Source organism: Heterodontus francisci, chromosome 4, assembly GCF_036365525.1.
Source record: "Heterodontus francisci isolate sHetFra1 chromosome 4, sHetFra1.hap1, whole genome shotgun sequence".
In the NCBI taxonomy this organism is placed as follows: Eukaryota; Metazoa; Chordata; class Chondrichthyes; order Heterodontiformes; family Heterodontidae; genus Heterodontus; species Heterodontus francisci.
In genome coordinates this window covers 201,306,329-201,319,919 of record NC_090374.1, presented here as the reverse complement: position 1 = coordinate 201,319,919, position 13,591 = coordinate 201,306,329, and the positions used below count along the sequence as shown (strand labels likewise).

General features: G+C 46.8%; 1 protein-coding gene across 12 annotated transcripts in view; it reads left to right on the top strand.

The window, feature by feature from the left end:
• The window catches only part of LOC137369473 (nuclear factor 1 B-type-like), a 335,107-nt gene that overhangs the window by 219,083 nt on the left and 102,433 nt on the right, over positions 1–13,591 (top strand). For all 12 annotated transcript variants that reach the window (XM_068030747.1, XM_068030755.1, XM_068030749.1 and 9 more), the window contains one exon: positions 4,336–4,404. In XM_068030747.1, coding sequence (XP_067886848.1) covers positions 4,336–4,404 — 69 coding nt within the window. The remainder of the gene's footprint in view (positions 1–4,335; positions 4,405–13,591) is intronic.

Here is a 13,591-nt window from a genome sequence, read left to right as displayed (position 1 = left end):
CTTCATCTCCATATTAAAATGAACACTAATGATATTTAAATCAACTTACCTGCAGGTAGCGGCTGTCCCACGCCGATTTTAAGGCCTCCGTTTGGCCTATGCGCGCCTTTGGAACTCGGTACGGAGTTTTCAGGTGATAACCTGGTGGGGAGGGGGGAGGGATGGAGGAGTGGGGAAAATAATTTTGATTGGGTGTGGGGAATGGTGGGCAGGGGTTGAAGGGCAAAGTATTGAAGGTTGGGAGGGAACGTTTGGGTATTTGAGAAAGCCAATTGTTGGTCATTTCGGGCAATGAAATGACCATGTGGGGTTTGGGGAAGGGCTTCCATCACAACATTTTTTAGTTAATAAAATTTTACAATGCTATATCTTTAAATATTAAAATGTTACTGACGGACTTAAAGCCCTTTAAAAATGGTGCCTGCACAGTGACGCCGGACGACATTGTTGGAGACACGTCGGCTGCTCCCTCTACATCATCGGGGGCAGCCACTCCGCCCCCCGCTATTTAAATGAGCCCCCGCATGTAATATCACGGGGGCTCAGGGATGGCGCATCTGCGTGGGATGCACGCCGCCATTAGAGTGCGCCGCCGCAAAGTGCAGCGCACTCGTAAAATTCCTCCCAGTGTGTTTTGGAATGGGGTATTAGCCGATTTACATAAATAATACAAATTCTGGCTTTGAACCGCAAGAAAGGAGGGCAAATGCAAATGCATTACATTACATGTACATTACATTACATGCATTACAGTGCTTTACATTACATGTACATTACATTACATGCATTACAGTGCTTTACATTACCTGCATTACAGTGCATTACATTACTTTCCTGCATACTTATTAAAGTCTCCTTTGCTTTTATTTTTTGTCTTTATTTAAAGTAATTGTAGTACAGGAAAAGAATTGCTGACAGTTACTGCAAAAAATCTAACAAGTTTATGACTTGAATACATTTTCAAGTTGTTATTTTGGATCAGTTTTAGTCTTGTCAAGGTGCAAAGGAAATATATTAGTAGGGACAACAGAAAACCAGTCCATTCATGAAGAATCTGCTGTCACAGCTCCTGAGTCCTTGCAGAGGTTGTCCTGAGCTCACACCATAACCCCACAGAAACTGCATAAGTCGTTCTTCAGATTCTGCCAAATGCATCATTTACCTGCTCTCCCACCATCATTTGTAGCTTCTGCTGGATTTTACACCTTGCAGCAACAGGTTTCCTTCACCGCTCCCACCCCATCCCATCCATTGAACTCAGGAGTTAGACTCACAGCTCACAATGAGTGAGTCGGCGCTGCAAATTCTGGTAAGGTCTTTAGTACCAGGAGTTCTGATGAAAGGTCACAGACCTGAAACGTTAACTTTGTTTCTCTTTCCATAGATACTGCCAGACCTGCTGAGTATTTCCAGCACTTTGTGTTTTTATTTCCACTTTCCAGCATCTGCAGTATTTTGCTTTTATTTCTTTAGTACATGCCACTGGATGGTGGAAGTCCTAATCCACACTTGTTCAGACTTCTTTGCAATTGCTGAGAATATTCAGGGCCAGTATCATTATGGCAGCCCAAATGGGCAATGAATAAGTATTGGGCAGTGCTACTTACAGCACTAATCCTATCAATACTATTTACTTTTACTTCAGGTCACAAGAGTGTAAACATAAAATAGCATACAAGAGTGTAAAGAAACCATTGTTGAAGAAATACAAATTACTATACCTTCACAATTAAGCTACCTTTTAACTTTTGTCACAGTCAAGTGAGGAGGGGTTGAAGGGCTTCCATCTTTTTCCTCTCCTTGTTTGACCACAACAGTTTAATTCTTTCTTAAAGCCAATTCCGAAGGAATCCTTGCCTCCGCGACACCCCGGTCCACTCCTCCATTACCCCCATCACCTCGTCCCCTTCCCATGGCACCTTCCCCTGTAATTGCAGGAGGTGTAATATCTGCCCATTTACCTCCTCTCTCCTCACTATCCCAGGCCCCAAACACTCCTTTCAGATGAAGCAGCAATTTACTTGTACTTCTTTCAATTTAGTATACTGTATTCGCTGCTCACAATGTGGTCTCCTCTGCACTGGGGAGACCAAATGCAGACTGGGTGACCGCATTGCGGAACACCTCCGCTCAGTTCGCAAGCAGGACCCCGAGCTTCCGGGTGCTTGTCATTTCAACACTCCCCCCTGCTCTCATGCTCACATCTCTGTCCTGGGATTGCTGCAGTGTTCCAGTGAACATCAACGCAAGCTCGAGGAACAGCATCTCATCTACCGATTAGGCACACTACAGCCTGCCGGACTGAACATGACAGGCCCCCCATTTTACTTTTATTTTTAGTTATTTTTTCTTTTTTACATTTTTAACATTTTTTTTGTATGTTTATTTCATTTCATCTTAGTTTGTTCAGTTTGCTTACCCACTGTTTTTTTTCATGTTTCTACTTGCTGCTGTTCAATCTTCAGTCTGTTAACACCCTATCTGTACTAATGCTTTGTCTTTCAACACACCATTAACATATTGTTTGCCTTTGCTCCATGACTTTCTGGTCAGCTATTCTGTGGCCTTGTCCAATCTGCTCCTTCTCCTTTGTTATCTCTTGCCCCACCCCCACTTTATTTGCTTATAACCTTTGACATTTCTAATATTTGCCAGTTCCAAAGAAGGGTCACTGACCCGAAACGTCAACTCTGTTTCTCTCTCCACAGATGCTGCCAAACCTGCTGAGTATTTCCAGCATTTCTTGTTTTCATTTCAGTAGGTGTTTGATTACTTACTTGCTATGATCCTAACCAGAACCAATCGGACAGGTTTTCTTGAGTTATTTTATGAAAGAGGTTAACTTTTTTATACCTAAACCGAACTCGTGAAAATAGTAAACTACATGCCAACTTTCACTCTCACGCACACTAGAGGTTTATACACAAAAATAGGTTACAGAGTGGGGAAAGGTAAATTGGTTGAGTTAGAGTCCATAAAAAAGGTATACAGTCTATGAAGTTTGGTCATTCAGCTGGATTCCAGCTGAATTCAGTGATATTGAGGCTTTTAGTTTGAAGAGGTTGATGACTGGTTCGGTGAGTCTCTTGGAGATAGTGATGCAGATGATTTCCCCCAGCAGGGTTTCTGATTGTAGCCTGAGTATGCAAAGGTAGTCAGTAAACAACAGGATTTGAAAGTTTTCAAGCTGGAATGTGGAGAGACAGAGAGAGGGACCCCCACTTTGGGTCTGCTCATGAGTCCAGTCGCTTCTCCTCTGCTCTAGAGAAAAACACCAGCTTAAAAAAAACCTTGGGGAGGGGCTTGTCACATGACAGTCAGTCATTCAAACATAGCAGTTAGTAGTATTTCCCCACTTGCTGAGAGAACAGGTAGTTCCTTTAAACTTTCTGGGTCTTGGTTCTTGCTGGGATATTAGCAGACATTTTGTCTCTTCTCACAAGCATTGCAGTGAAGGATACAGTGTTGCAAATTGGGTGATCATCTTAAGCTGAAAGGATGACTTTGCTGGCAGCTTGTCTTTTTAAAAATGTCTTAAAAAAAAAATACAAATTCAGATCTCCAGTCAGTGGATTAAAGAAAATTATCATTCAACAAACACATTGGTGTAACAATTTATTCTGTGTTTCCCAAAGCCTGTGCCGTGACAGGATCAGTTCACTTTGCACAAACACTACCTCAATGGAACTAAATGTAAAATAAACTGCTTCCAGAATCAAAAATGATATCCTTTCCTGAACGTACAGCTGCACAACATTGTTCTTCAGACCACCAGACTTCAAGCTAACTTCACTTTAACTGTTTAATCCTATTCGCTGTTTGCAGTCCATAGTTAACTGAATATGGCATCTTCGATGTAAAATTATTATCTCAATTATTAATTCATACTTTAAGTTTCCAGTCTGTTTAGGATATTGTTACCTTCGCATCTCTGTCCTATTCTGGTTTGGAATGGCCAAGAATCCCAGTTGTTGAATGTTTCACAAGCAATTAACTCACTTCCATTGCTTAGTTTACTAGCCTAATATGCGTACTGGAGATTTCATTGATGCAAGAACCCATCTCCCTGCTCTAGTCCAGTTGACTATAGCAAGCACACTCATCAGGAAAGCTGGAGATGGAATGTTTGAACTCCATTCTTCAGGTTGAGAGTCCAAAGCTGTAGAGCAGTGTCATTTCTTGGTCTTCTAATCTAAGTTAATAGTTTACAAAGCAACATTTTCTTGTCACTGTTTATTAAAATGAATGGATATCCTTCTCAAGACCATTCAAGTATTGAAATAGTTTGAGTGAATAATAAGGCTCTCAAAATAATATTTTTCCCTTCTCTTTTAGCATACCTAGAGGACAGCTTTATAAAATCAGGAGTCTTCAGCATTGGAGAGCTTATGCGAGTGTCACGAAGTAAGTATTGCCTCTAGTTAGGTTTCATCTCAGAGAACCAATTATAGTATGCTCAAACTCTCCTCTAGTAATTGCCAGGTACAGACTGATTCAAGTTATGCAGATTAATGTTTATGCCTTGTAATGTGCTCAACTGTAATTTATCACAACGTGTTTCAACCGAAGTTGAGATTGGAAACCTGTTAGCATGTAGAGATAGTAGATTTTGTGAAAAGACCATACAATTATTGTAATTTATCTTACAGTTTTGTCTACTTTGTAGTACTCCTCGTGCATGTTCTCTGCAAAAATCAGGTTTCATAGGCATGTCTACTATTTATGAACTGAAACTTATCCTGTATAACAGCAAAAGCACAAACAATATACCTTTTAAAGCATTGGAACACTGAATAATACAAGATGCACATTTCTTATATCTCTAAACCATTAGAAAAAATTATGTGGTGACACACCTTTTAGCACAAGCTACATTACAAATTCAGATGTGTTGTCAGCAGTAAAATTATAAAGAAGCAAGAATAAATCGGCAGATATAACTTCTGCAGGACTCAGTACTTTTTGTACTCCCTGCTTTTTGTGGTATATATTAATGATTTGGATGTAAATGTAGGGGGCATGATCAAGATGTTTGCAAACGACACAAAGATTAGCTGTGTGGTCGATAGCGAGGAGGATAGCTTTCGGCTGCAGGAAGATATTGATGGGCTGGTCAGATGGGTAGAAAAGTGGCAAATGGAATTCAACTTGGAGAAGTGTGAGGTGACGCATTTGGGGAGGTCAAACAAGGCAAAGGGATATGCGATAAATGGGAAAATGCTGAGAGGTGTCGAGGAGGTAAGGGACCTTGGAGTGAATGTCCACAGATCCCTGAAGGTAGCAGGACAGGTCGATAAGGTGGTTAAGAAGGCAAATGGAATCCTTTCCTTTATTAGCTGGGGTATAGAATACAAGAGCAGGGAGATTATGCTGGAACTGTATAATTCATTGGTTAGTTCACGACGTGAGTACTGTGTACAGTTCTGGTCACCTCATAACAGAAAGGATGTAATTGCACTAGAGAGGGTACAGAGGAATTTATGAGGATGTTGCCAGGACTAGAAAAATGCAGCTGTGAGGAAAGATTGGATAGGCTGGGGTTGTTCTCCTTGGAACAGAGAAGGCTGAGGGGAGATCTGATTGAAATGTACAAAATTTTGAGGGGCCTGGATAGAGTGGAGGTGAAGGGTCTATTCACCTTAGCAGGGAGGTCAGTGACGAGGGGGCATAGATTGAAAGTGATTCGTAGAAATATTAGAGGGGAGATGAGGAAAAACTTTTTCACCCAGAGGGTGGTGATGGTCTAGAACTCACTACCTGAAAGGGTAGTTGAGGCAGAGACCCTCAACTCGTTCAAACGGAGTCTGGATATGCACCTCAAGTGCTGTAATCTGCAGGGCTACGGACCAAATGCTGGTAGGTGGGTTTAGAATAGGTGGATCGTTTTTCGGCCGGCACAGACACAATGGGCCAAGTGGCCTCATTCTGTGTCTTAAACTTTCTGTGATTCTATGATTCTGTACTGCAATACATGATACTACTTGTTTCAGTGCATTAGGAGTTTCAAAATGCAGTTCCCTTCAGTAAGTTTTAACCATGAGGCTATTGTATGAGAAATAATCTTAATGAAGTTCCCATTAGTCTGCGACATATTTTATCTTGTATGGTGAATCGCCCATCCTTTATGCAATCCATCAGATTATCATCTACACGGTGAGGACAGAAATCTAGCCCACAGTATTGCAGTAAAATAGGGAATTTGAAGAACAGGGGACATCAGCCTACTATAGGTTGCTTATCTTTGTAAGTATCTAAGTAGCACAAAGCAAGATAAAAAGACGCCCTTCAAAATTAATTAAAGCTGTAACACTACCAATTATTTCATGTATTGGCATACCAGAAACAAAAGGAACTTGCAATTGCAAATACTTCAATAAACAAAGCCTAGCTCAATAAGATTTGACTTAATTCGATTCAGATCTCTAACAAGGTTGTATACAATGATCCCTTTAAGGTGCGTGTGTGCAGCTACACAGCAATCTGGGATGTAGCATTGTCATAAACAGACTGTTCACAATAGTGACCCCGAGTAGGGGGAGGGGCTGAGCATCAAACCCCAATGGCAAAAGCATGAGTGACTGTGCTGTAATTTTCTTTGTTCTTGAGAAAATAGGCGACAGGTTTAGATAGAGGATTTGGAGGGCCGAAGGGCCTGTTCCTGTGCTGTAATTTTCTTTGTTCTTTGTTCTTTGACTGGAAAGAGAGCAGAAAAAAATGCAGCTGTAATTAGAGGAACAACAAGCGTGGGAGAGAAAGAATCTGTGATTGGAGGAGCAACGAATTCAAGCAATGGGGTGAAGGGGAGTTTTTTCCCATTCCTGGAATGTGGGTGATGCTGGCAAGGCAGCATTTGTTGCCCATCTCTAATTACCCTTGAGAAGGTGGTGGTGAGCTGCCGCCTTGAAACACTGCAGTCCATGTGGGGTAGGTACACCCACAGTGCTATTAGGAGGGATTTCCAGGTTTTTGACCCAGCGACAGTGAAGGAACGGTGACATAGTTCCAAGTCAGGATGGTATGTGACATGGTGGGGAACTTGCAGGTGGCGGTAATCCCATGTGTCTGCTGCCCTTGTCCTTCTAGATGTGGAAGTCATGGGTTTGGAAGGTTTTGTCAAAAGATACTTAGCAAGTTGTTGTAGATGGTACACACTGCTGTCACTGTGTGCCGGTGCTGCAGAAAGTGAATGTTGAAGGTGGTCAATGGGGTGCCGATCAAATGGACTACTTTGTCCTGGATGGTGTTGAGCTTTTTGAGTGTTGCTGGAGCTGCACCCATCCAGACAAGTGGAGAGTATTCCATCACACTCCTGACTTGTGCCTTGTAGATGGTGGACAGGCTTTGGGGAGTCAGGAAGTGAGTTACCACAGAATTTCCAGCCTCTGATCTGCTGTTGTAGCCATGGTATTTATATGGCTGGTCCAGTTCATTTTCTGGTCAATGGTAAACCCCAGGATGATGATGGTGGGGGATTCAGCAATGGTAATGTCGTTGAGTGTCAACGGGAGATGGTTAGGTTCTCTGTTGTTGGAGATTGACACTTTTGTAGCATGAATGTTACTTGCCACTTATCAGCCCAAGACTGAATATTGTCCAGGTCTTGCTGCATGTGCGTATGGAGGAGTCACAAATGGTATTGTTTGGACCAAGGCTGAATGAGATCAGGAGCTGAGTGGCCCTGGCAGAACCAAACTGAGCGTCACTGAGCAGGTTATTGCTGAGTAAGCGGCGCTTGATAGCACTGTCGATGACACCTTCCATCACTTTGCTGATAATCGAGAGTAGACTGATAGGGCAGTAATTGGCTGGGTTGGATTTATCCTGCTTTTTGAGGACAGGACATACCTGGGCTTTGCAGTGTTGACAATGCAGGATGTGCCGTTGTCATTGTGCCTCGGTCGATGCCAGCTGGTCCGTAGAGTAGAGTCATAGAGTTATACAGCACAGAAACAGACCCTTTGGCCCATTGTGTCTGTGCCAGCAATCAAGTACCTAACTATTCTAATCCCATTTTCCAGCACTTGGCCCGTAGCCTTGAATGCTACGGCATTTCAAGTGCTCATCTAAATACTTCTTAAATGTTGTGAGGGTTCCTGCCTCTACCACCTCTTCAGATTCCAACCACCCTCTGATTGAAATAATTTTTCCTCAAATCCCCTCTAAACCTCCTGCCCCTTACCTTAAATCTATGCCCCCTGGTTATTGACCCCTCCGTTAAGGGAAAACGTTTCTTCCTATCTAACCTATCAATGTCCCTCATAATTTTGTATATCTCAATCAGGTCCCCCACCCCCCCCCCCCCTGCCCTCAGCCTTCTCTGCTCTAAGGAAAACAACTCCAGCCTTTTCAGTCTCTCTTCATAGCTGAAATGCTCCAGCCCAGGCAACATCCTGGTGAATCTCCTCTGCACCCTCTCCAGTGCAATCACATCCTTCCTATAGTGTGGTGCCCAGAACTGTACACAGTACTCCAGCTGTGGCCTAACTAGCGTTTTATACAGCTCCATCATAACCTCCCTGCTCTTATATTCTGTGCCTCAGCTAATCAAGGCAAGTATCCCATATGCCTTCCTGACCACCTTATCTACCTGTCCTGCTACCTTTAGTAATCTATGGACAAGTACACCAAGGTCCCTCAGACCCTCTGTACTTCCTAGGATCCTACCATCTATTGTATATTCCCTTACCTTGTTAGTCCTCCCAAAATGCATCACCACACGCTTCTCAGGATTAAATTCCATTTGCCACTGCTCCGCCCATCTTACCAGCCCATCTATATCGTCCTGTAATCGAAGGTTTTCTGTGCAGTTTTATTCTTTTTTGACTTTTTTTGCTGTGGTACAACTGAGGGCCATTTCAGAGGGCAGTTAAGAGTCAACCACATTGCTGTGGGTCACATGTAGGCCAGACCAGGTAAGGTCGGAAGCTTTCGTTCCCTATTGAAGTTAGTGAACCGGACATTACCATTTTGGTTTTTTTTGACAGATATGGTAGTTTCATGGTCACCACTATAGAGATTAATTTTATAATTCCAAACTTTTATTAATTAGTTGAAATTAAATTCCACCAGCTGCCATGGTGGGATTTGAACTCATATGCCCAAAGCATTAGACTGGGCCTCTGGATGTCTTGTCTAGTAACATTACCACTATGCTGCCACCAACCCCTCACCACCCCCACCATCCATGTCCGGAAGTGCGACAAGAAGACGGAGAGCTGTACAAGGCCTCAGAGCCTTGGGAGAGACTGAGCTGCAGAAGGTGAGAGTGCTCTGGATTCAATGGTCAAGTTCTGTGGGAGGGGGAGGGACTTGGGAAAATGCCCAGGAGCTGGTCGGCCTGTGGGCAAAGGGGCTGAGCCAGATGAAAGTGATGTGTCCCTTGGAGTATCTCATTGCCAGCCCTGGATTAGAAGACATCCCGGGAGTATATCCATTCAACAGCTCTCAAAGGGCCAGGACACAACCTGGAGCCAAATGATCCAGAAAGACCCACTGCAACTAAAGGTCACAAACCCATCATGGCCAGATAAACGCACAGTCTAGAGGGAAGTTGATCAATGAATTTCGTCAATATGAACACCTAATGCTTTCTGATGGGTTAGCTTGCGATTGAGTTACCCATCATATATATGGAGTACGGCCAATGAACACCTACCTATAGGATTGACTGAGCCACATATAACAGGCTGGAAACCACAGGTTAATTGAGGCTGAATCGGTTAATGAATAGTGGATGAGAAACCAGAATTTGTAAGTTTCATTTCACTGCTTGGCGGGATGAATGGATTTTTAAGGTTGTTTATGATCTGAGCTCAGACGTTTCAAACTGTGTGTGTCCTCCTTGCTCCTTTTGCATTTCATCGACTCTCCTGAAAGTGCAGTTCTTGTGCCGGGAAAGAGGAGCTAATGCTCCGGGTGTGAGATGAGTGAGAAGAGGGCGAATGGAACATGTCAGAGGAAAGAGGGAGAATGGGACGTGTGAGAAGAGGGAGAATGGGACATGTATGTGAGGAGAGATGGAGAATGGAACGTGTCAGAGGAAAGAGCGAGAATGGGATGTGTGAGAAGAGGGAAAATGGGACATGTCAGAGGAAAGAGGGAGAATGGGACGTGTGTGAGGAGAGAGGGAGAATGGATCATGTGTGAGGAGAGAGGGAGAATGGGACATGTGTGAGGAGAGAGGGAGAATGGATCGTGTGTGAGAAGAGAGAGAGAATGGGACATGTGTGAGGAGAGAGGGAGAATGGGACGTGTGTGGGGGGAGAGGGAGAATGGAACATGTCAGAGGAAAGAGGGAGAATGGGACGTGTGAGAAGAGGGAGAATGGGACATGTATGTGAGGAGAGATGGAGAATGGAACGTGTCAGAGGAAAGAGGGAGAATGGGATGTGTGAGAAGAGGGAAAATGGGACATGTCAGAGGAAAGAGGGAGAATGGGATGTGTTTGAGGAGAGAGGGAGAATGGGGCGTGTGAAGAGAGGGAGAATGGGACGTGTGTGAGGAGAGAGGGAGAATGGGACGTGTGTGAGGAGAGAGGGAGAATGGAACGTGTCAGAGGAAAGAGGGAGAATGGGATGTGTGAGAAGAGGGAAAATGGGACATGTCAGAGGAAAGAGGGAGAATGGGATGTGTTTGAGGAGAGAGGGAGAATGGGGCGTGTGAAGAGAGGGAGAATGGGATGTGTGTGAGGGCAGAGGGAGAATGGGACGTGTGTGTGAGGGGAGAGGGAGAATGGGACGTGTGTGAGGGGAGAGTGAGAATGGGACGTGTGTGAGGGGAGAGGGAGAATGGGACGTGTGTGACGTTAGAGGGAAAATGGGATGTGTGTGAGGGCAGAGGGAGAATGGGACGTGTGTGTGAGGGGAGAGGGAGAATGGGACGTGTGTGTGAGGGGAGAGGGAGAATGGGACGTGTGTGACGTTAGAGGGAAAATGGGATGTGTGTGATGGGAGAGGGAGAATGGGACGTGTGTGACGTTAGAGGGAAAATGGGATGAGTGTGAGGGCAGAGGGAGAATGGGACGTGTGTGTGAGGGGAGAGGGAGAATGGGACGTGTGTGAGGGGAGAGGGAGAATGGGACGTGTGTGACGTTAGAGGGAAAATGGGACGTGTGTGTGAGGGCAGAGGGAGAATGGGACGTGTGTGTGAGGGGAGAGGGAGAATGGGACGTGTGTGTGAGGGGAGAGGGAGAATGGGACGTGTGTGTGAGGGGAGAGGGAGAATGGGACGTGTGTGTGAGGGGAGAGGGAGAATGGGACGTGTGTGAGGGGAGAGGGAGAATGGGACGTGTGTGTGAGGGGAGAGGGAGAATGGGACGTGTGTGTGAGGGGAGAGGGAGAATGGGACGTGTGTGTGAGGGGAGAGGGAGAATGGGACGTGTGTGACGTTAGAGGGAAAATGGGACGTGTGTGTGAGGGGAGAGGGAGAATGGGACGTGTGTGTGAGGGGAGAGGGAGAATGGGACGTGTGTGTGAGGGGAGAGGGAGAATGGGACGTGTGTGTGAGGGGAGAGGGAGAATGGGACGTGTGTGAGGGGAGAGGGAGAATGGGACGTGTGTGTGAGGGGAGAGGGAGAATGGGACGTGTGTGTGAGGGGAGAGGGAGAATGGGACGTGTGTGAGGGGAGAGGGAGAATGGGACGTGTGTGTGAGGGGAGAGGGAGAATGGGACGTGTGTGACGTTTGGGGGGAGAATGGGATGTGTGTGAGGGAGAGGGAGAATGGGACGTGTGTGTGAGGGGAGAGGGAGAATGGGACGTGTGTGAGGGGAGAGGGAGAATGGGACGTGTGTGTGAGGGGAGAGGGAGAATGGGATGTGTGTGAGGGAGAGGGAGAATGGGACGTGTGTGAGTGGAGAGTGAGAATGGGACGTGTGTGTGAGGGGAGAGGGAGAATGTGACGTGTGTGACGTTTGGGGGGAGAATGGGATGTGTGTGTGAGGGAGAGGGAGAATGGGACGTGTGTGAGTGGAGAGGGAGAATGGGATGTGTGTGAGGGAGAGGGAGAATGGGACGTGTGTGACGTTTGGGGGGAGAATGGGATGTGTGTGAGGGAGAGGGAGAATGGGACGTGTGTGAGGGGAGAGGGAGAATGGGACATGTGTGTGAGGGGAGAGGGAAAATGGGACGTGTGTGAGGGGAGAGGGAGAATGGGACGTGTGTGAGGGAGAGGGAGAATGGGACGTGTGTGAGGGAGAGGGAGAATGGGACGTGTGTGAGGGGAGAGGGAGAATGGGACATGTGTGTGAGGGGAGAGGGAGAATGGGACATGTGTGTGAGGGAGAGGGAGAATGGGACGTGTGTGAGGGGAGAGGGAGAATGGGACATGTGTGTGAGGGGAGAGGGAAAATGGGACGTGTGTGAGGGGAGAGGGAGAATGGGACGTGTGTGACGTTAGAGGGAAAATGAGATGTGTGTGAGGGAGAGGGAGAATGGGACGTGTGTGTGAGGGGAGAGGGAGAATGGGACGTGTGTGTGAGGGGAGAGGGAGAATGGGACGTGTGTGAGGGGAGAGGGAGAATGGGACGTGTGTGTGAGGGGAGAGGGAGAATGGGACGTGTGTGAGGGGAGAGGGAGAATGGGATGTGTGTGAGGGGAGAGGGAGAATGGGACGTGTGTGTGAGGGGAGAGGGAGAATGGGACGTGTGTGAGGGAGAGGGAGAATGGGACGTGTGTGACGTTTGGGGGGAGAATGGGATGTGTGTGAGGGGAGAGGGAGAATGGGACGTGTGTGAGGGGAGAGGGAGAATGGGACGTGTGTGTGAGGGGAGAGGGAGAATGGGACGTGTGTGAGGGGAGAGGGAGAATGGGACGTGTGTGAGGGGAGAGGGAGAATGGGATGTGTGTGAGGGAGATGGAGAATGGGACGTGTGTGAAGGGAGAGGGAGAATGGGACGTGTGTGAGGGGAGAGGGAGAATGGGACGTGTGTGAGGGGAGAGGGAGAATGGGACGTGTGTAAGGAGAGAGGGAGAATGGGACGTGTGTGACGTTAGAGGGAAAATGGGATGAGTGTGAGGGCAGAGGGAGAATGGGACGTGTGTGACGTTATAGGGAGAATGGGATGTGTGAGGGGAGAGGGAGAATGGGACGTGTGTGAGGGGAGAGGGAGAATGGGACGTGTGTGAGGGGAGAGGGAAAATGGGACATGTGTGAGGGGAGAGGGAGAATGGGACGTGTGTGTGAGGGGAGAGGGAGAATGGGACGTGTGTGTGAGGGGAGAGGGAGAATGGGACGTGTGTGTGAGGGGAGAGGGAGAATGGGACGTGTGTGTGAGGGGAGAGGGAGAATGGGACGTGTGTGAGGGGAGAGGGAGAATGGGACGTGTGTGTGAGGGGAGAGGGAGAATGGGACGTGTGTGTGAGGGGAGAGGGAGAATGGGACGTGTGTGAGGGGAGAGGGAGAATGGGACGTGTGTGTGAGGGGAGAGGGAGAATGGGACGTGTGTGACGTTTGGGGGGAGAATGGGATGTGTGTGAGGGAGAGGGAGAATGGGACGTGTGTGTGAGGGGAGAGGGAGAATGGGACGTGTGTGAGGGGAGAGGGAGAATGGGACGTGTGTGTGAGGGGAGAGGGAGAATGGGATGTGTATGAGG